At 40.3% G+C, this 22,067-nt stretch overlaps 2 protein-coding genes across 6 annotated transcripts in view; both read right to left on the reverse strand.

The window, feature by feature from the left end:
- Window positions 1–4,680, reverse strand: part of 3110040N11Rik (RIKEN cDNA 3110040N11 gene) — a 9,217-nt gene extending 4,537 nt beyond the window's left edge. Inside the window, exons 1-3 of one of the 4 annotated variants that reach the window (XM_011250897.3) lie at window positions 4,536–4,680; window positions 3,631–3,757; window positions 1,258–1,385 (exon numbers count right to left, since the gene is read on the reverse strand). In XM_011250897.3, the coding sequence (XP_011249199.1) occupies window positions 1,258–1,385; window positions 3,631–3,757; window positions 4,536–4,565 (285 nt within the window). In that variant the 5' untranslated portion in view covers window positions 4,566–4,680. Of the gene's footprint in view, window positions 1–1,257; window positions 1,386–3,630; window positions 3,758–4,432 lie in introns of all 4 variants that reach the window. The other 3 variants (XM_011250896.3, NM_026077.4, NM_001370770.1) reach the window with 3 other exon arrangements.
- A 2,574-nt stretch (window positions 4,681–7,254) lies between these two features.
- Btbd1 (BTB (POZ) domain containing 1) overlaps window positions 7,255–22,067 on the reverse strand; it is a 37,425-nt gene continuing 22,612 nt past the window's right edge. The window contains exons 4-8 of one of the 2 annotated variants that reach the window (NM_146193.2): window positions 20,923–21,120; window positions 16,139–16,331; window positions 12,177–12,264; window positions 9,339–9,485; window positions 7,255–8,907 (exon numbers count right to left, since the gene is read on the reverse strand). In NM_146193.2, the coding sequence (NP_666305.2) occupies window positions 8,749–8,907; window positions 9,339–9,485; window positions 12,177–12,264; window positions 16,139–16,331; window positions 20,923–21,120 (785 nt within the window). In that variant the 3' untranslated portion in view covers window positions 7,255–8,748. Of the gene's footprint in view, window positions 8,908–9,338; window positions 9,486–12,176; window positions 12,265–13,611; window positions 15,673–16,138; window positions 16,332–20,922; window positions 21,121–22,067 lie in introns of those variants that run through there. The other variant, XM_006541322.4, reaches the window with a different exon arrangement.

Genomic DNA, 22,067 nt, shown 5'->3' on the forward strand with positions numbered 1-22,067 from the left:
TTCTTTATAAAGCGCGTTTGCTGACATTAAAATTGAACCTTGAACAGAAAGCTTGTCTTAGTTCCTTCCTTATCTTGCACAGCCCAGCCCTTCTTCTCTTCCAGGTTTCCAAAATGCCTTTCCAGGCTAGAACCCAGGCTGTGATCTGCTGGCCGGACACAACATATAGCCTTGGCTATCCAGGAACTCACTCTGTAGACCAGGCTGGCCTCGAACTCAGAAATCCACCTGCCTCTGCCTCCCAAGTACTGGGATTAAAGGCGTGCGCCACCACTGCCCGACTAATCAAAGACTTTAAATGTCACCCAGATATGAACTGCAGGGGCCAGCACTAGAATATATATCAGAGCTTTATACACATAAACTTGGCCTGCTCTCTTACATACAGACTCCACTTCAGCATGTCTACAGAGATGCCCAGGGGCTTGTTTAAAAGTCGTTCTCTGGAGATTCTGACAGACTAGCTTGTCTTCATGAGCAGCACCCCGAGTGGGCAGTAGCACTGTGAGGTCAGAGATACCTGGGGAACGCCTTAATTGCGGAAGACAAACATTTTAGAGTCTTTCAGTATAGTGATGTCTTGAAGGAAGTGGGCAAAATTAATCTGACAGTAGGGAGTTATGAATTTATGGGAAACATACTGTGAGCATAATGAAGGTCTATAAGGAGTGGGCAGTCTCTAAATGGACAGAGGAGACTGAAATCACAATTTTTGCGTTTAAATGAATGAGTTTTTAAAACCTGGCTTTACAAGACAAATAAGATGGATCAGTGGTTGAGAGCACTGACTGCTCTTCTAAAGGACCCAGATTTGATTCCCAGCACCCACATGGTGGCTCACCATCTGTAACTGTAGTCTTAGAGGATCTGACATCCTCTCTGGCCTCTGAGGACACCAGGTATACATGTGATACATATATACACCAGGTATACATGTGGTACATATATACACCAGGTATACATGTGGTACATATATACACCAGGTATACATGTGGTACATATATACACCCAGGCAAAACAGTCTGACACATATAACTTTTTTTTTCTCTTCTGAGACAGGGTTTCTCTGTAGCCCTGGCTGTCCTGGAACTCACTCTGTAGACCAGGCTGGCCTCGAACTCAGAAATCCACCTGCCTCTGCCTCCCAAGTGCTGGGATTAAAGATGTGTGCCACCACCTCCCAACTTTTTTTAATGAAAGCCTTTTATAGAAAATAAGAACTATGATCAACATACAATAATTTAAGGAGGGACCCACCTTATCCAGAACCACGTCACTCTTCCTGAGGTCCAAGACCTTGGAGAGGTACCGACACAGCTCCGCATTTGCCTCTCCCTCGGACGGAGGTGCTGCAATGGCCACACCAACGGCCTCAGTGCTCAGATCTAGGAAGAAACGGCATGAACCCCATCCGTAAGGGGCTTCCTTCCCTCACGAAGCAAAGAACCATCTAGCAGTGTGTATCTACCTGGGACAGGATGTCAACTAACTGTCGAGCTAGGCTCAGTCTCTTGCACACGGACAAGGACTGAATTGAATGACTACACATATACTCAGAGAAAGAGAAATCGCATCTACAGTTACAGAACACACCCACAAAACCTTACTGAGATAGGTATAGAGTCTTAGAGAGTATCTTGGATTTAGGCAACTAGGCACCCACTTTGAATGGGAAGAGTCTTTAGGAAGGGAGTGGGGGGCCAGCTTCAGCTCCAGGGTCGCAGGTTTCACATCAGGAAAAGCTGACCACTAGGCTAGGTTCCTCTCTTTTGAGATCTGTATCTTAGATGCTTTCAATAGTCAATGCGTTTAGCATTTATGTAGTAATTTCACTACTTTTAAGAGCATATGAGCCTCCCTAAAGGGCTTCACCGTAACTTAGTTCCATTATTACCCTATTTTACAGGTGACACAATTGGCATTAGGTAATATGACCTTCACAGCTCTTAGGAGAGCTAAGTATTTACTCAAAGTAGTTTGCAAATGAGCTTGAGCTGATCCCAAACCTTGATCTGAGGTCACTCAGCCATGTCCATATATATATGCACCTATATAACAACACATCTATATATTCCACAAGAGCACCTCAGTAAAAGTCTCTCCCGTTACCTCTCAGATGCAGGGTTTCATTTTAGCATCTTTGAAATGGAGCCATGTTGGATAGAAGAGTTTAATTGTTCTAATTATTAAAAATAATGCACATAAATGCATATGTCCCTTATAGTTGATTCCATCTTAGTTTTGACTTAGGAAATGCTGGCTAAAGGTTGGGCTGGGGTCACAAGCCTGTAATCCTAGCCCTTGAGAGGCTGAGACAGAAGGTAAGTCTGGGCCCAGCATAGGCTACAATTATCCATATTCTGGCAACAGTTGAAGACAACCGGACATGAGCACAAACCAGGCCTACCTAGCACTTTGGTTTTGATGTAGTATTTTCAAAATATATATATATAAAAAATTGGTATACAATGTTTTATCGTTGTTTTTGAGACAGGGTCTCTGTGTAGTTTCTTTAGCTGCCTTGGAACTCACTCTGTATACCAGTTGGCCTCAAACTCAGATCTGCTTGCCTCTGCCTCCTGGGTGCTGGGATTAAAGGCCTGTACCACCAATGCCTGACCAAAAGCTTTATCTTGAAAATAAAAATAGGGGCTGGTGAGATGGCTCAGGGGGTAAGAGCACCCGACTGCTCTTCCAAAGGTCCAAAGTTCAAATCCCAGCAACCACATGGTGGCTCACAACCATCCGTAACAGAGATCTGATGCCCTCTTCTGGTGCGTCTGAAGACAGCTGCAGTGTACTTACATACAATAAATAAATAAATCTTAAAAAAAAAAAAAAGAAAAAAAAGAAAAGAAAAAGAAAATAAAGATTCTTGGGGCTGGAGAGATGGCTCTGAGGTTAAGAGCACTGACTGCTCTTCCAGAGGTCCTGAGTTCAATTCCCAGCAACCACATGGTGGCTCACAACCATCTGTAATGGGATCTGATGCCCTCTTCTGGTGAAGGCAGTTGCAGTGTACTTAAATAAATAAATAAATAAATTCTTTAAAGAAAAAGAGAAGAAAAACTCCTAAGATAATGCAGATCAAACTTTAACTTCACACAGGAATCAGTCAGGGTTCTCAGAGTTCAGGCGTTCTCCCATTCTTTACGTTAATGATCATTAAACTAAACCAAAGAATCGCTTCTCATTAGTGTCTTTATAAACTCTTTGGAACAGGAATAACTAAGAATAGTCTAAGCTATACATAGATTTCCTAATGTGTCCTTCCTAAACATTTTATTGTTTAGAGACAGGGTCTTGTTGTAGTCTAGCTGACCTCCTGCCTCAGTTCCTAACTAAGTACTTGTGAATTATTGGCATATATGACCAGGCCCATCTACAAAATACCACATTTTTAAAAAGGAAAAGATACACAGATTCCATCTGATTTGGTATTAAATATTGTACATTTTCTTTCAAATACCTCTATATGAGACTATAGAATGTTTAGATGGAGAAGCTTCTAAACGCAGACATAAAAAATACCATTTACAGTTACAGGATAAGCTTTTAGATAACAAGGCAAAAATAAGATGAAAACGCTGCTTTATCCACATCCAAATCCCACCCAGTGCTCAGACGTACCTGTCACAGCGTTCTGTCTGGAGCCAGGTTTGGCATGAATGGCTATGGTGACAAAACCTTTAGGGTCAGTTGCTACAGGCCCTGCAGCAGGAGGTGCTGTCTCTGGTTCTTTGGTTTGGTTTTTACCCTAAAATGACACACAATTTCACAGGTAACAAAATACTTCAGTTATTTTGAGCCATCACTACCCTCACCTTCACTAAACTGGGCCTACATGCAGAAACTAGCCACCACCGTGCTCCTCCCACATCCCTTCATGATCCAACATACAGAGACAGAGAGGGGGGTGGGGTGGGGCTGTCTCTGTGTAGGTATGTGTTCTACTTAAGATCTCTTGGCTAGCTTAGGACTTGTTCCCACAGTCTACTTTATCGTTTCTATTTCTCAAGAGAAGGGGCATTTATTAGTCATCTTTATAGCCAATGCATCCTAACGCTCAAGAGTGGGTGAGGAGTCCATTGCAGAAAGAACGACGACTGGTATTTAAATGCCATCTAACAACTTAACAGAAAACAACTTCCAGGGCAGTATGCGGACAGCGGGTATGAAGAGGAATAAGGATTCAAACTCCCTGACTTCAAGGGGCTGGGATCACAGCGACAGAAAACAAAGGGATATTAGGGGAGGGAGTGCAGTCTCATTGACAGAAGGAAGCGATCAGCCACCATAGGGAGGCAGAACGCACAGCCTGCCGGGAAGTGTAACCCTCAGAGTGAGAGAGCAAAGACGGTGGTCAGCGGGTGCGCAGTGGAGCCTACTCATCCTTAGGGCGAGCTAATGTGCGACCCAGGAAGTCTCAGACCTGGACCCGAAGGGAGGTCTTCCGCCCTCCAGGCGCTGCGTCTGTTCCCCGCCAGTGTAGCCCCGTGGCCCACCCTCTCCACAACACGAGGCTTGCCACTGGCCTTGCTTGTCGCACCGGCTTTCTTAGGCATTGTGGAACCACACAGGAGTCTAACAGAGGCCAAGCACACCGACCTACAGCAAGCAGCAGCATCCCAACCACGCAGGCGCCAGCGTGGCGGAAGAGTTCTGTGCGCCTGCGCAAGTCATGGGCGGAAGCGGCAGGCGCGTCGGCCGGCACCTAAGAGTGCCACCTCGCCCCGAGATGGCACTGTTTTCCTTCCTTTGCAACCTGCCAGCCTCAGGGTGTGATCCATTGGTGAGCCATCTTTGCCAGCAGAGGGAAAATTGTCACCTATCCTTAGGGTTGGCAAGAGCAGCCAGCCTCGGTGCTCGCCTGCCCAACGCGGCACCATGGCAATTCGCACAGGGCAGTGCGCAAGGAGAGGAGATCCACTGTGGAGTTGAATACAACCGTTCGTGAAACTGAAGCAGAGGCAAATCAATGCAAGTGCTAAAGTTAGGGACTGGCCTTGTCCAATAAGGTTAGAATGTATAGATGGTATATGCCCAGAGGTAGGAAGATCTGCTACCTAAATGGGAGATGGCTTGTTACCATTTTGAGGATCTTTGGGACCTGAATAATCTGAGATGGGGAAAAGATTAACTGAAGATGCCCGAGTCTACGGCTAGCAGTTGTGGCAGTCCGAGGGGGAGTTTTCAGGGTACATTAAGTTTGAAATGATTGGAGACATCCAAGTGGAATAGTTAAGGAGCTACCTGAATACATAACCAAATTATCAGTGACCTGTGCCAGTGAGAGGGGAGTTAAGGAGGAGGACAGAGACTGTGACAAATGTCAAAGGGCGACAGCATTCAGATTCACAAACAGGTGAGACTGGAATGTGAGTGCTGAAAACAGCCACTAAAGGTTGGGATCAGAATGGGATGTCTCATTTTACTCTCCCAGAGACACCCTTTCCACATGACACGTTAAGTGGTGTGTTGTGAGAAAGTGGCTAAAGCCTAAGACTCAGGTGATTCAGGTGTTAAACCACACCACACCTTTTTTGAAATACATTACAAATAGAGGCACAAAGTGGAGCCAAAACTATACTGTAGTAATTTGATGAATTTTGAGGTGAAATCATGATGCCCTAAAAATATTTACATTACGATTCATAACAGTAGCCAAATTAGTTAGGAAGTAGCAACAAAAGTAATGTTACCGTTGGGAGTCATCACAGCATGAGGAACTGTATTAAAAGGTTGCAGCATTAGGAAGGTTGAGAACCACTGCTCTAGAGACTTGACAGTTTTTATCAGGGGAGGAACACGGATTGGTGTATTTCTGATGGTGCCTGGATGGGCAAAGGAGGGGGAAGCAATGTCCTCTAAGGAACCGTCAGCCTTCTCCACAGGTACCTCTAGAGTACCTCATCACCAGCTAGAAAGGACAGGACCCCGCCTCAGGTCAATCTGTCACACAGCCACTTGCCCCAATGGAAAGAACAGGGGTTTGTAATCCAAATGGCAGAAACCCAATGTAAAATTCTTAAGACTTGATCTTAGATTTGACAATGGAGTTAAGGGTTTGTTTGGCATGTAGGAAGGATAAATGCCGTGGTTCTCTCTCTGGCCTTCTGAATGTGAGGACAAAAGCAGAGACAGAAGGCTGAAGAAGGCAGAGCAGACCAAGAGGGCAGTAAGCGCTGTTGATAGTCTCCATTACTGTTCTGTAAACATCTTCCTTTTCAAAGTGTGTGTCCCTAAAACTTCATGTTCACCTAAAATACATTTGAAAGTGCAAATAGTACATCTTAAATTGTTGGCTAGATACTAGATCAGGAGTGTTTTTAAAAAATACTTTTTAAATTATTTAAATTATTGATATCCTATAGTAGGTACAGGTTAGTGAAAATATATAATTGCATAATTCTATATAACATGTTGTTTTGTTATTGTCATTATATAATTATGTCTTGATATATAATTGTGTAATACTATGTTGTTTTGTTGTTGTTATTAAGACTGGGTCTCTCTGTGTAGTCCTGGCTCTTCTGGAATTTGTTCTGTAGACCGGGCTGGCCTCAAACTCAAAAGACCCACCCATCTCTGTCTCTCCAGTGCTGGGACTAAAGGTGTGCACCACAACTGCCTGGCTGTTTTGGCAACTCTAACAAAGCATTTTTCCTGCTCAATAGTGTGGGGCATAAAAATTACTTAAATCGTATCCAGTACCGTGTAGTAACCTTTCTAATTATTAAATTCTTTGTTTGGGTACCTTAATACCAATGCACAATGATGCAGTGGCAAGCAAGAATTTTTGCAAAAGACTTAGAGCAAAGGCCAGTCAGTGCACAGTAACTACTCAGGCTGCAATGACTGGCATTTTGAAACTAGGAATGAAATTCCAGCTAGGTGTCTTAGTCAGTGGTCTATTGCTGTGAAGAGACACCATGACCAAGGCAACTCTTATAAAAGAAACATTTAATTGGGGTTTGCTTACTGTTCAGGGGTTCAATCCATTATCATGGTGGGAAGCATGATGATGTGCAAAGGCCACAACTTCTAATAGTGCTACCCTCCCATGAGCCTACAGGGGCATTTTCATTCACACCACTACACTGGGCAACTGCTATACCGCTGAGTTATCCCCTGCCCAACTCTCTAAATATTAGTTAAAATTAGAAGTGCATAAAAGCTAAACTTTAATTAGCTGGAACTTTTGTTCTAAAGTAGTATCTCAAGTTTTAGAGAAAAAGAGAGGTGACAAATAGGTAAACAAAAAGGATAAATTTATTTTAAAAATTCCAGGTGATGTCCCAATGTCAGTGAGTGGTTCCGTATCTTGTTCCTTCCATGACTACATTCAGTTACAGTTGTTCAGTAAAGCACAAGGCATGCGAATGCCCCAATGGTCAGAAAGCACTAACTTACCTCTGGCATGCAACACTGGTTAAGGAATGGTTACTACACAGTCTTTACTTCTCTTCAGTTAAGCAGAATCACACATTCCATGGGCATTCCCGCTAACTGAGGCTTAGACCCATAAGATCATAGTACCAGAGCAGACTGAAAACAGTTCCCTTTCTTCAACAACTTCAAGAGATCCTGGCCACCAACACATCACCTCCCTGCCATCTTGAAAATACAAAATATTACTTTTGATGAAAACTTTTATATCCTATTTAGAAAAATTCTTAAGTTGATACTTAAAAGAATTCTTATTTTTAATAATTTCCCACAACTATCTGATAGACTGATAGACCTTAAGCTTAATTATACAAGGGTTTTTTTGTAAGATAATCATTTTCAAGGGAAAATATTATCTTACTTGTATTTTAAAAATCTGCTTTATATAAAAATGTAGAAATGTCACACTGCCAAATATCCCTTTGATCCACTCTTACTGTAGCATTTTTACTTCTTGGGTGGAACTATGTAGATGACACAAAGCCTTCTTCCTCTTCAGCAGGAGTGACTGGCTGGACATGGACAGCTTTATGGTTCAGCGCAGCTGTTAGGGATCTTGGTATTCTACCCCCTTCTTGCTGTGAAGGGCATTGCAGTGCTGCAGTGGCCATCTGTTGGCATCTGTCACATCTCAGTCATCTGGATCACTGCAGCACCCATGACTGGCTTAGTGGGATGGGAGTGATAAAGAATCCATCTCAGATAATCCCTTCGATCTGTTTATATCACATTGTGAATTTATACAAACTCCACTTCCAGCTGTAAAACAGTGCTATGTGATGCACTTCTATACTGTTACAGAATACCTTCCCTGTAAATGCACTGAAACTTTTCTTGAGTGTTTTCTAGGCATTATTCCAAAAGGTAATGACCACATATTTGAAAACCCCAAATATAAAGTCAGTTTTCTTAATTTTCTGAAATTAGTTATTTGAGTTAAAAAGAATTTTGTAGGAATACTCACCCATCTCATCTAACTTTCAAAACAGTTAAAACAAAAGTTTTAAAAATCAAACACCCACATCTGCTATTATGACAAGAATCTCTCAATTCCCAAACTACTGAAAGATCACGAGTCAGCGGATCTACGAAATCACACAAGACGAAGCAGAAAAGACGGCAATTTACACACACATCCAGTTCTCTTTGCTTCGAATCATGCAGAGATTTAAATTAACTATTTTACTTCTAAGAAACTAAAATGTTTCTTAATCTGTAATTATAAATACTCAAGACACTCAAACTATTTGTGGCCAGTTGTTTATGCTTTTGAGATTAGACTGAATGGTTAACACTAGATTATGTATAAAATATTATTTCTGGTATTTGTCCATCTTCTATTGATGTGCCATTGTTATTGCCAGGGGAACTGAAAAATAGGAAAACAGTCTTGCTTGCAGCAGGGGTCTCATGCACTACTTTCTTCAGTCCTTTTGTGCCATAGTGAGAATCTGGGCCCTAAATGAAAATAAACAAGTCAGTGGCTGTCAGTTGAGAAGCATCCCTGTGTTCTGAGGTGACTAATGGTCTGCCCTATTCATTACAGACTCAGTATAAAATCTCATGCAGGCATCTAACAAAATATGAGGGTTTGCTTAAAAACAATTTTAATAACAATATGAAGTTCAGCCATTAACAACTGTGAAAAAGGTTTAAGAAAAACAAACTGTGGAAGTTCTATTTTCTTTAAACAAAGGGGAAGGAAGTTCTTGGGAAGACCTTTTCTCTCAGAATGGACGAGTCCTGGGCTGCACTGAGTGCAGCAGAGCATCTTAGCTCAGGCTTCCTCTTCCCCTAAGAGGCTCCCATGCTAGTGACTCTAAAACATGGAAGCCAGGAGCCTCCTGAGTGCATAGCAGGCACAGCCTGTGGGGCTGCGCGGCTCTTACCTTGAGTGTTGCGCACGCTGTGTAACAGACATTGGGCAGGATCTCTATAGGTTCTTTGAACATGACCCTGAATGTGTTAGCAGTCCCATCACAACTAAATCCAGTATCATTCTGTCCCAAGGTTTGTTTTTTCTCATATTCAATGATCTGTGATTTTTAAAAGAGAAGTTACATTTAAGTTAAATTGTAACAGTCTTGTGGGAAAGAATATGAAGCTTTTAGAAATTGTAACATAAACGTTTCTCTACTTATCTTTAATTATCAAAGATTTTTAAAGCATAAGATGACCAGAAAATGGCTCTGTAACTCACACATCACAAGAACAGGAAAGACATCGAACAACGAACGGGCTTGGCTACAGAAGGATTCCATAAAGAAAAGCAGAGTTTGGTGTACGAACTTTAGAATGTGGCCTTGCGATGTTAGAGGGAAGAATCTGCCCTCCTTGTTTAGCCCATGTCTTTTCCCTACAATAATCTCAACACTTTCAGCTTCAGTATTTACTGAAATTAAAATGTCCTTAAATGCACTGTCATTCTGTGAATAAGTTCAGTTAGTTCTACCGTTACGTGCCAAGTGGTAAACAGAGTACTAAGGGACCCATCCAGGAGGGTCCAGGCAACAGGAAACATGCTGGCAGTGCCAGTTCCGATGAAAGGAGACGGATGGATGGACGGACAGAGAGTTAACTACATTTGCTGAAGAGGGCTGAAGCTTCCTGGGGGACAGCTTAACAAACTCAAGCCATAGCTTATGGAGTGACTCCTTACAAGCCTGCCTTTCCGCCAGCATTCTAGCAAACAATAATGAAATGAGCAAAAGCTACCTAAAGTTAAGGTCAGAACAGTGTTTCCTCTGTAAGGAGGGTGGAAGGATCACTAAGAGTTCTAGATGTTGTTTTGTCTTGTTCTTTGACTAGGCATTAGTTATACAGGTCTTTGTGTATTAGTTGTACAGTCTGTGAAAACTAAGACACGTACCGTTTATTAATATAACCTGCCTCCTTCCCAAGTTTTTGTTTGTTTCTTTAAAGACAAGGTCTCACTATGCAGTTCTGGCTGCAGTGGAACTCTCAAGGGCTGGGAATAGAGGTGTCCACCACCACACTCAGTGAACATACCCTTCAAATATCTTCTATCAGTTCAGTAGAAAAAGAGGTCATACCATTATGAGGTGTCATTATCAGCATACAGATATTTCCAACACCTTCTTGTGTTGGTTACCATCAATTTACATTACTTCCTAGTCAGTACTGCTGACCCATGGAATTTTGGGGAGTTGAGATGGAGTGTGTATGTGATGTAACTGCTACAGTCCTAAGAGTCCTAAGAGTCACTATCTTTCCTTAATAATCCCCTGCTAATGGCAGGGGAGATATGGATCAACTTTCAAAAATGCCCTTTTGTTACACAAGTCTCTAATACTGTCAGTTATGTGTTAATAGAGCAGAAGCAAAGCAGTCTCTTGGTAGTGCACGGCTCTCGCTTCAGAGGGAAGGTAAAGTGTATCTCAAACAAAGCAAGCACACAGAGATGAACTTTCACATAGAAAATGCCACCTGTCTACAACACCAGACTTTCCTTTCTATGCCACAAGTCCCTGAGATAAGGACCTAAGAGCTGGAGAGGTGGTTCCGCAATTAAGAAAACTTAGTGTCCCTTCAGAGGACTGGGTTCAGTTCCCAGTACCCACATGATGGCTCACAACTGTCTCTAACGCCACTTTCCAGGAAATCCAATGCTTCCCCTGATCTCTTCAGGTTTGTGCGTGCACACAGTGCACATGCATACACTTATACACACACACACAAAATAAAACAAATACTTAAGAAAATAAAAAGTCCTCTAGATGGTTCTAATAAAACTAAATAATACTGGGAAAATGGATCAGTGGGTAAAGTATCTGCTGCACAAGCATGAAGTTCTCATTAAGCTTCCCAGCACCCTGAGTTCAAGGCTCACTAGAGTAGGACTCACTAGAGTAGTGAGAGGCTGTCTACAAATAAAGGTAGATGGCACGAGGAATGATACCCAAGGTTTCTTCTGGATTCTACATGCACTCATGTGCATTAACATGTACCTCTGCATATGTAGACATACTTAACCCCATACACAAAAACAGCATAAAATAACTTTCCTTTGTTTCTGGCTGCCACAGAAATTGTTTTTAGTCACAAAGAATACAAAATAGCAACATTTTAAAAGCATTCATTTCATTTCAAGGTTCAAAGATTTTACTATTAAAAAAGAATATAGTGGTTAGCATTTATAAAGCATGCTTTTGTTTTGTTGATAAAACCTTGAAACGTGTCTTACTTCCTTTTCTTATTTTTATGCTTTATGTATAAAATAGATGTAGATCACTGCATAGTTAATAAATGACTTGTTTTCCAAAATAATTGTACTTGACAGGATATGTGACCCGAGGGAGGGCAGTAGACCTCTTGGAAGGATGGAACAGAAGAGGTGTCCTTAGCGCCCTATCTCAAAGAACTGAGGCCACGCAGCCCTAAGGAATGGCCAGACTGGGTATGGTGGCACACACCTGTAGTCTCAGTACTACAAAGACAAAAGAAGGATGGCAAGTTCAGACCATCCTCAGTACGACTCTGTCAAAATAGAACACAAGGTAGTTCCGGTATGCTTAAACTTTTGTAAAGGACCTAAATTTCCCCAAACTGAATTTTCTACTTTACAACCACAAAACAGCAATGGTTCAAAATACTACTGATGCTTCCTGATGCCTTTGACAATGACAATGAAACTTGTTTTTTTGCTAGGACAGTATTTACTGAAAAGTTGCTGCTGCGTCTCAGGATGCTAACAGAGAGGGGATTACCTGTATATTCACTTGATAATCCGTGGGCCCGTGAATAGATCCATACAAACCAAATCCAACTACAGAGATTCTTCTGTTAACTGTGAACCTGTGGGAAAGAAGCCCATTACAAAAGAACAGAAACAGTTCTCTAAGTGCTCATGTTCTAAAGGTGGTAGCTTTTTTAAAGTATTTTACTTTTACTGAATTTTACTTTAAAAAAAAAAGCCTATCATAAAAGACAATTTTGAAAATGTCATTTTCTTTGTCCACATAACCTAATGTGAACTGAAGAGGAACTCACGTCGGATTTGTTCTGTACAGTCAAAGGATTGTAACCTAAACAACTACTTTTATTATAATGGTAGACTCTGTGCTACACTTATCCAAATCTCTCTCATGAGTATGCTAATCATTAAGATCAAAGTTCCAAATTTGATCGATCGATCGATGATCGATCTATCTATCTATCTATCTATCTATCTATCTACCTACCTACCTACCTACTACCTACCTACCTACCTACCTACCTACCTACCTACCACCAACCAACCAGAAAGTGGTCCAGATATGGAGCTGGGCAGTAGAGACTGTGCCTAGGTTCTGTAGTAGTCAATCCTCAGCACAAAAGAAAAAGTGAGAAGGCATTTGAAGCGTCCTGTAAAACCAGAAGTCAATCCTGTCAACTCCTTTCTATGAACTATATTAAAAATCATTATCAGACCCTGTATTTTTTTTTTTTTTTTTTTTTTTTTTGGTTTTTCAAGACAGGGTTTCTCTGTGTAGCCCTGGCTGTCCTCGAACTCAGAAATCCGCCTGCCTCTGCCTCCCGAGTGCAGGGATTAAAGGCATCCGCCACTATGCCCGGCTTGTATTTTAAATTCTTAATCATGTAAAACAGTAAAAATGATTATCGATTCACTGCAATCAACCAGTTCCTTGGATAATCTAGGTTATTTAACTGCAGTTTTTAAGTCTATGATAGTGTGTGATTTAGAGCAAAGTTGTTTTATAAGATTTTCATTACTTCCTTAGAATAAATTCCAGAAGTAGCACTGACAACAAATCAAAGCACACTCCTAGACCGTCTGATATTTGTTAAGCTGTTTCAAAAAAGTTTCAACATTTGTTATTTATTTTTTGATTTTAGACATAAAATTCTTTAGTCATGTGGAAACCAAACTATAATTTATTCCAAGTTTAGAGAGGCAGATAATCCTCATCACCTGTTGTAGTACGTTCACGTTTCATTTTTGTTTCATATTAAAACTTTAATTTCCCAGTGGGTAATCCTTCCCTCTCCTTCATTCATTCTAACTACTCATCTGGCCTCAGGGGTCTTAACCTGGAGTGTGTTTCACAGAAAACTTCTTATAGACCCATTGTACTTTTTCATATTTCAGCTGCTCCTCTCTTTGTAGAAGATTATTTATTCTCCCAGATTAACTGTATTTTGTTAGGCAACTCCCTTACCAAACACATGGGATGTCAGAAAGAAATGTTCTAAGACACTCACAGTAATTTGGAAAGTTGACTTATCCCTATCAGAGTGTGATTCAAGCCAAAGTTCTCTAGATAGTCCTATTTGCGGGACATTTCAGAGTTTAATTCTACTCTATCACAGTAATATCCAACATAATAAATATACAATTTACTGCAATACAGTAAAATATAAATTTGCATGTTATTTACTCAACATAACTCAGTTTTTTAAGCATGTAAAGTCTTGGGTTTCCGCACTGTGGCAATACATATGTGAGCCGTATCAGGTCAGTCATTCCGAGCACGGCTGAGTGCACTAAGTGCTCACGTCACTGCACAACTGTCACTGTCATTTCTGTGACTGAGGGCTTTTTATTTTATCTGAGTTTGGGTGAGAATAATCTCAAATTCACATTTTAAGCAGCAACTATTCTTTTACTAATTCCAATACTTTATTTTTTCCCTTCACCCTAAAGTTTATAGACAGGAAGAGCCAGTGGTGCTACAGTTCCTGTGATGGACAGAACCGATCCCTATAACCCACAAGCTCCAAAGTCATTACAGGAAATTGTCTGTGACTATTAGCCTTAATCATATCCTATTTAAAAACCAAAGTACAACTTCACTGCCTTCCATAACAGGCAAGGACCATATACGTAAAGAAACTCTTACAGTTATTGTTGCCATTGGTAATTGTGTGTTAATTCACACACACACAACTATCTACCCATCCATGTGTTTGTTACATGTGAAGATGCAGATATCCTTCTCTACCTTAGACCTAAATCCTACAAACAACTTATCCTACAGTGTTATCTTCATTTTACAAAAGGACCACTTGGAGTTCAGTAACTTGATCAAGGCTGCCCTGCTAACAGCTGCTTCACCTGGGTCCATAGACCCAACTCTGAGCAGTTTCTTGCACTGCCCCGCCCCGCCCCGGCCCGCTCTTCTCTTTTCTGCCTGTGCAGGAAAGCTGAAATAGGAAGTTTGCCTGGGAACATACAACTCAAGTCTCTGGCAGAAAAGGACCAAAAAGCTAAGTAGTGACTTCTGAGTTCCAAATAGCTTTCAGCCAGTAGGTAAGCTCAGATATGTAAAAATGAATATTGGAATGTAAAGCATAAACATGTCCATACTTTGTAGCTGACACATGAGTATAGAGATGTACACTTCAGTTTGCCTGCTAGTGTCATACCCAAAGTCTATGTACCAAAGTCTAATTTTACTATCAGCTTCAATATTTCTCTTTAAATTTTTATTATCAGCTGTATTTATTTCTCCTTTGTACTACAGATATGCCATTTATCCCCTAAATTGTGACACTATAAATTTCAAGTCAGTAAAGGAAAAAGTACAAAATATTTACTACAGAAAAACTGAGCTTCTCAGAGCTATATACTAATGTAGATCCAGAATTAATGGGAAAGGCCTCTTCCTTTCTGATTCTATAGGGCTCTAATTTATGACCGCAACAATCATCACAGAAACTCAGTAAAGGTGGTAGATCTCTCTAACTAGATTTTTAATTTCTTTTTAATAGTCTATATTAATTCTTAGAGAAATGCTAACAATTTAACCTATTACTATTATCACTAGGTAAAAGGTAAATTTTTATCCAATGCACCCCCACCCAGCAAGAGTCTTGCTGCCTCCTGAACTACTGTTCCTGTGGTCTCCTGCTGTGATGAGCTATATTACTGACCTACTTATTGATGCTCCAAGCACACAAGACTTGTTCTTGCAGCACTGTCCCATTAAGGTGGGGTGGACACATACAATTTCCTCTCTATGCTGAGGCTCATCTACAATATGTGTCTTGTTAAACTCATATCTGAATTTTGCTTCTTTCAGTAATTAACCACATGGTATTTTCCTCTTTCAGTGCTCAAGGAAACTGTTCCTTGAATGTTGGATGAAAAACTCACCTGTAAAAACTTTGTGAATGGACAGTTCTCTGATAACTTAATTCTTCCCAGGGTAATTGGTCTACACAGGCTTTCTTCTTCGGTCAATTTTGATAATTTATATTTGCCTATAAAATGATCCATTCCATCAAGATGTTCAATTTATTAGCATAGAGTAAATCCAGAACTAAAGTAAAAATTTCAGCATATGATAGTCTCATTTTGATTTCTAAATATGAATTTAAAGAACTGCTTCGAGGATGGTTTGTTTGTTAATCTTTTAAGAAAAACAGATTACTAGTTGATCAACTTTCCTACTTTTCATTCACTACTTTCTTCACTTGCCTATTTAATTTCTCTAGGGCTCTATGTTCATTTTCTACTTACTTGGATTAAATACTTAAATCAGTTGTTCCTACTCTTATTTGCTAAAAACAGTTATTTTTTTTCTTTTGTGTACAGCTTTGACCTCATCCTGTATTAAGCAAACTATAAACTAAGTAAAATACTTGTTAACAACCTCTCACAAGAGGATAAAAACTAGCCACTAGCTGTCCCCTCCACTCCATGTCACACCCACACTCCGACAGATACCTGATGCGATCGCTTGTCCCACTGTAACCCCAGCGGCTCTCTACTTGCTGGAATCGGTTGATGCAGCACTCCTTTCCTCTGAGGCAGCATCGTGGCCGATCAATGTACTCTACTCGGGGTTTAGGATTGACGGTAAAATGAAGAAAGAGGTTTACCACTTCACGGTCTGACAAAATTCCAGATTGAGCAGGACCTGGAAAAACAGAAAATAAACTTCGCATATTAAATTTTAGCATACATTTGAAGTTTTAGTCAATCGCTTTGAGGCTAACCTGAAAGAGTGTGCTAAGATAAGTGAAGGCTTAGATGGAACTCTACCATAACAAAAAGGATTTTTTTCTGCCCACTCCCCTGTACCACAGACTTCTATTCACCAAAAGAATCATTCTCTCTGATGGCTAATCACCTCCCAGGTCAGACAGGTAGGTACCAGTGACCTTCCATCTCCCACTTAATACTTGTCTAAGGCTATAACTGAACAAAGGAATATTTCAGCACAGAAAGACAGAATAACACTTATTTCTGGAGTTTAGAAGTGAGCAGAAAGTGAGAACTTCGGTTGGGAAAGCTGTGGAAACAGACAACCACATATAGTAAATTTTTCCAGGTCCCTGTCTCTTATTGGAGTATTTTAAGTTTACAGAATTAATGCTGTTCCCTTATAAAGAGGGCAGGGGAGCCTTTGCAACTCAAGTAGGGGCAGAAGAAGAGACTTCAAAATGCTGTAATTTTGGATTAGGAAACCTACTAATTTTAAAACACATTTTTTTTTTTAAATTTCAGTGTGAGTGCCAGGTGTGGTGGAGCATGCCTGTAATCCTGGAACTTCATATGCAGAGGGAGCTGATTTCTGTAAGCTCAGAATCAGCATATTCTACATAGCAATTTCCCAGTCACTGTGGCTATGTAGTAAGACCCTGACTCAAATAAGTTTTAAAAAAAAAACATACAAAATGACAAAATATATTGCTCAACATACATGATGCAAGCTTTACTACTTTGTTATCTGTGGATAAGGAAAGAGGATAAAGCAAACAAGAAGGAAAGCAGACAGAGGGAGGGAGGGAGAGAGGGAAGGAAACAGCAGCACAGTGAAGGATGGCATAAGGTATGAAGATGAAAACCCACCTCCCTCCCTCCAGATGGATGACGATTTTAAGGACAGGGCTGCGGAGACTCCTCAAACCTACAAACCTGAGTCCCCACCATCCATGTAAAAGCCACACACAGTCCAAGTAAGAGGCCGTCCCCAAAAAACTGTCTTAATAGCCAACATGGAGAGCTCCCAAGGAACAACACCCGTGCCTCTCCTCTGGCCTCTCCATACTGTGCATCACATTGCACCACACACTTTTTAAGGTTAAAAATGCATGATAATTCAAAAACCTGTGGCAAGAGAATTTTCCTTCACTGAAAAAAAAAAAGAAGTCTTCACTGGGCATGGGTGGGGGCACACCTTTGATCCCAGCACTCAGGAGGCAGACCTCTGAGTTTGAAGCCAGCCTGGTCTATATTAGTGAGTTCCAGGTCAGCCAGGGCTTCAGAGAGAAAGCCTGTCTCTGGGGAAAAAAAAAAAATCCAAACAAACAAAGTCTTCATGTCATGAAAAACAGGTTAACAGCTTCAAAAGGTAAAATAGTATTCATTAAAATTAAGAGGTCAATCAAATAATTCAGGTCTGTTATGTAAAAGGATACACTGAGTATATCAACAACCTACTAGAAAGCAAACATAATAATAATAATAAATCCTACAAGTACCAGAGAAAAGGTGTTCATTCTCCTAAAAACAAGCTTGCCAATGGGAATAGTGGGAGCCAGAGGAACAGATGACATCTAAATAGCAGATGAATGACTGCCAAACTGAAGCTGCAGACCCAGGAATACAACCTTGAAAAGTGCAAACAGGAGACGATGCTTACAGATGAAGAGCAGAGAAGGAATAAGAGATTCTAATGGCCTAATAATTACTATAAAAAAATACTCTTTGTTTAGCTTGACAGAAATGATTCCAGACAGAACACAGCAGTCATAAGTAGTATGAATTTACAGGTAATCTAAATGACTACTGATTTTTTAAAAGGCTTATATATTTTATGTTATTTATGAGTACACTGTCTTCATGCACACCAGAAGAGGGCATCAGATCCCATTACAGATGGTTGTGAGCCAGCATGTAGTTGCTGGGAATTGAACTCAGGTCCTCTGGAAGAGCAGCTAGTGCTCTTAACTGCTGAGCCATCTCTTCAATCCATGACTGTTAATTTTTAAGATAATAACATCTTATAGACTTTAAAATATAAGGAGTTAAAATACATGAAAGGGCACCAAACACTGAAGAGAATAAAGTATTAGTAAAATCTTTTGTACTGCATGAGAAAGTTTAATTTAAAATTTTTAATTTTTAAGATTTAATTTTAAAATCTCATAAGGAAGGATTTGTATATTATCAAGTAACCCACCAAAAGAATAGTAAAAAAAAAATAACTTCCGGGGCCTAGCAAACACAGAAGTGGATGATCACAGTCAGCTATTGGATGGGTCACACAGCCCCCAATGGAGGAGCTAGAGAAAGTACCCAAGGAGCTAAAGGGATCTGCAACCCTATAGGTGGAACAACATTATGAACTAACCAGTACCCCAGAGCTCTTGACTCTAGCTGCATATGTATCAAAAGATGGCCTAGTTGGCCATCACTGGAAAGAGAGGCCCATTGGACTTGCAAACTTTATATGCCCCAGTACAGGGGAACGCCAGGGCCAAAAAGTGGGAGTGGGTGGGGAGGGGATTGTGGGGGTGGGTATGGGGGACTTTTGGGAAAGCATTGGAAATGTAAACGAGGAAAATACCTAATTAAAAAAAAAAACTTAATTTCTCATTAAAATTTCGAGCCTTCTTTTACTTTTCACTAACAAAATAGTAAAAGAATGTTTAACAAGCAAATAGAGAACAAAATACCAGAAATCATTTGGTTCCTCAAAAAAAAAAGGATAAACAAACAAACAAACAAACAAGCCAGGCGTGGTAGCACATGCCTTTAATCCCAGCACTTGGGAGGCAGAAGCAAGCAGATTTCTGAGTTCGAGGCCAGCCTGGTTTACAAAGTGAGTTCCAGGACAGTCAAGGCTACACAGAGAAACCCTGTCTCGAAAAACAAAAACAAAACAAACAAAACAAAATGCAGCTTACAAAAACATAATTGGCATGCAAAGATAGTGAAAACCTACTTAAAATGGGGAAATAAAGACTACAGCTCTGGAAGGATGGCTTAATAAGTAACAGCAGCTGAGTGCTCCTGTAGAGACCCAGTTTGATTCCCAGTCCCCGCATTGGCAGCTCACAACTGCCCGTGTCACCAGCTCCAAGGGGACCCAAGACCTCTGGCTTTCTTGGGCACCTGCACTCTTATGCACATACCTTGTCTCAATCACAACTATAAATAACAAAAATAAATCCTTAGAAAATACAGAATACAAAAAACCTTTTTAAAAAAGGTTGTAAAACTACACTAGTGTCAAAGATGTAAAATAAGCCTTACTAGATTTAAAATGGGATATAAAGGTAAAGGAATAAATCAATAAAAGTAATACAAAATGTAATGTACCTAATAGAATCTTAAAGAAAAAGATTTATGGAACCAAGTAGGGACATACTTTCAACCAAAACCAAACACTCGAACCTCTCTCTCCTAGTAACTGACAAAAGGAAACAGTAGAAAACAGCAGATATGATAAATTGTTGAGCAATATTTTTAGAATGTATTTTGTAGATATGTGATTAATCAAGTTGTTAAGCAAGCTTTTTCTGTATTTAACAATTCAAATTACATTCATTTTATTATATATCAATATTTATTAAAATTGGACATGCTGACACATAGAACAAGTTTCAACAAATTTCAAAGGACTGAGATGATACAGAAGCAATGTCCTGACTACACCAGAATTAAAAGAAAATAAAAATAAAATCTCAAATATTTGAAAATAAAAACATACACCTATAATCACAGTTCTGATGAGGGGAAAAAAAAAAGACCTCTACTACAAAACTAGAACTGATTTTTTGTTGCTGTGAGTTAAGCCCACTACCATGTAAATGCTGGGGAAGCACTCCAGGCTGTAAGAAAGAGAAAACGAGCCCTTTCCTCCCCAAGGTGCTTTAATGGCAGTGACAGAGAGCAAACTACAGCCATCATGAGCAGAAGTGTTAGGGAAGACTGTTACAGGAAGACTCAGAGTGAACGTAATTGTCTAACTTTCATCTTCCATGTGGACTTAACCACTCTGGGAAACTGACAGGATAAACTGATGCTAAAATATTAATTCTCAACGTAGTAGTTCTACTTACATATGCCCAATAGAAACATTACATTGTACACCAAATGGCACATATATGAATGTACTTTCTAATTTTGATTATTTTATTCTCTATGTATGATTATTTTTGTCTGCATCATGTACATTCATGGTACCCAAAGTTCTGTCAGAGAGTAAGGAGGAAGCTCTCAGGACCCCTGCTCATGAACTACTATATACGTGCTAGTTATACAGCAGCAACTGAAAGTCAGGTCTGTCCCATTCTAATCAGAAGTGCAACCATAAAGACCAAAACGATTCGCTCCTATAACCTTGGGCAAGGCACTTAATCTATAAAATGTGGATGTTATCTTGAACAGCTCTTTTGAGAATTAAATGAAATTACACACAAATATTTTTATTTTAACTAGCACTTACTCTTATTTTCTGCTCTGGAAATAGTTTCAAATTAGTGAAGTTACAGCCTTACCTGCTGCAAACTCCTCAATTGTCATCAGTGGGAAGCGGATTAAGGAAAGTGCTTTTCCTAGAACTTTCTGTTTGTTTCCAAATGTCACAGCCAGTTGTTGTCTCTGACACTCTGCTTCTGCCCAACGTACAATAGCTCCAAAAAGTCGACTTTCTCGGATACTCAGTGTGTCTCTTTCTAGAACTGCACAGAGTGTATCTACAGAAAAAAAATACAGTAATAAAGAATATCCTGTTCTTTAACAAAGTACTATTTTACGTTTTTAAATCTCAGCTTAAACACAATTAGATACTTAAGACTATTAATACAAAGCAGGTAAAATGGTGGATTAGCAGCATCCTCTGCAACCCAGTAACAGAAAGTAACTAGGATAAAAACAATAAACTCTTTGTAAGAGAGTGCTGAAGAAAAAGAATAAAGACTAATAGAGACCTCTACAAGACAGTAGGCAGGAACAGCTGCAGACTGGCACGCACTGAATGAGCAGCATCTGCTGGGGGAGTGCCTTTCTTACAGACACAGCACTACAACAGTAGCGGGCCAGTGAGTAGACTTGATCAGGAGCTAGACACACAGTCAGTGGAGATAAGGCCTGGACAACACAGGCTATGGAGACAGAGGCGGAAGTGTAGCAGAGGAGCCTCACGCAGAGACTCCACCAGAGCTCTGAAGTGAATAGCCTAGAAGGAATCAGCCCCACCATGCCTGCGTGAGAGAAACAGAGAAAGCAGCAAGTGTGCTGCTGAATTTGCTGCAGTCCCCTTGTGCAGGTAGGAAGAGATTACAGGACAGAGGTGGCTAGGCCTCCATACCCCCTGGGCCTCAATCACATGAAACTCTAAGCATGGAACGAACTAATTCCCCACACTCCAGAAACACGCTGTAACTAACTGGTGAGGTAGAAATGGAGTCTCTACAAGGTTGTCACCCTCCCCGTATCTATTCAATAGAGAACTTGGAAGTTATTGCTAGAGCACTAAGACAACTAAATAAAGATCCAGGGGATTCAAATTGGGAAAGAAGTCAAAGTATTGCTATTCATATTTAAGGTATATGATAGAATATACAAATGACTCCAAAAATTCTAGCAGAGAACTCCTATAGCTGAGACACACCTTCAGCAAAGTGACTGGATAGAAAATTAA

Source organism: Mus musculus, chromosome 7, assembly GCF_000001635.26.
Source record: "Mus musculus strain C57BL/6J chromosome 7, GRCm38.p6 C57BL/6J".
NCBI classification, from domain to species: Eukaryota; Metazoa; Chordata; class Mammalia; order Rodentia; family Muridae; genus Mus; species Mus musculus.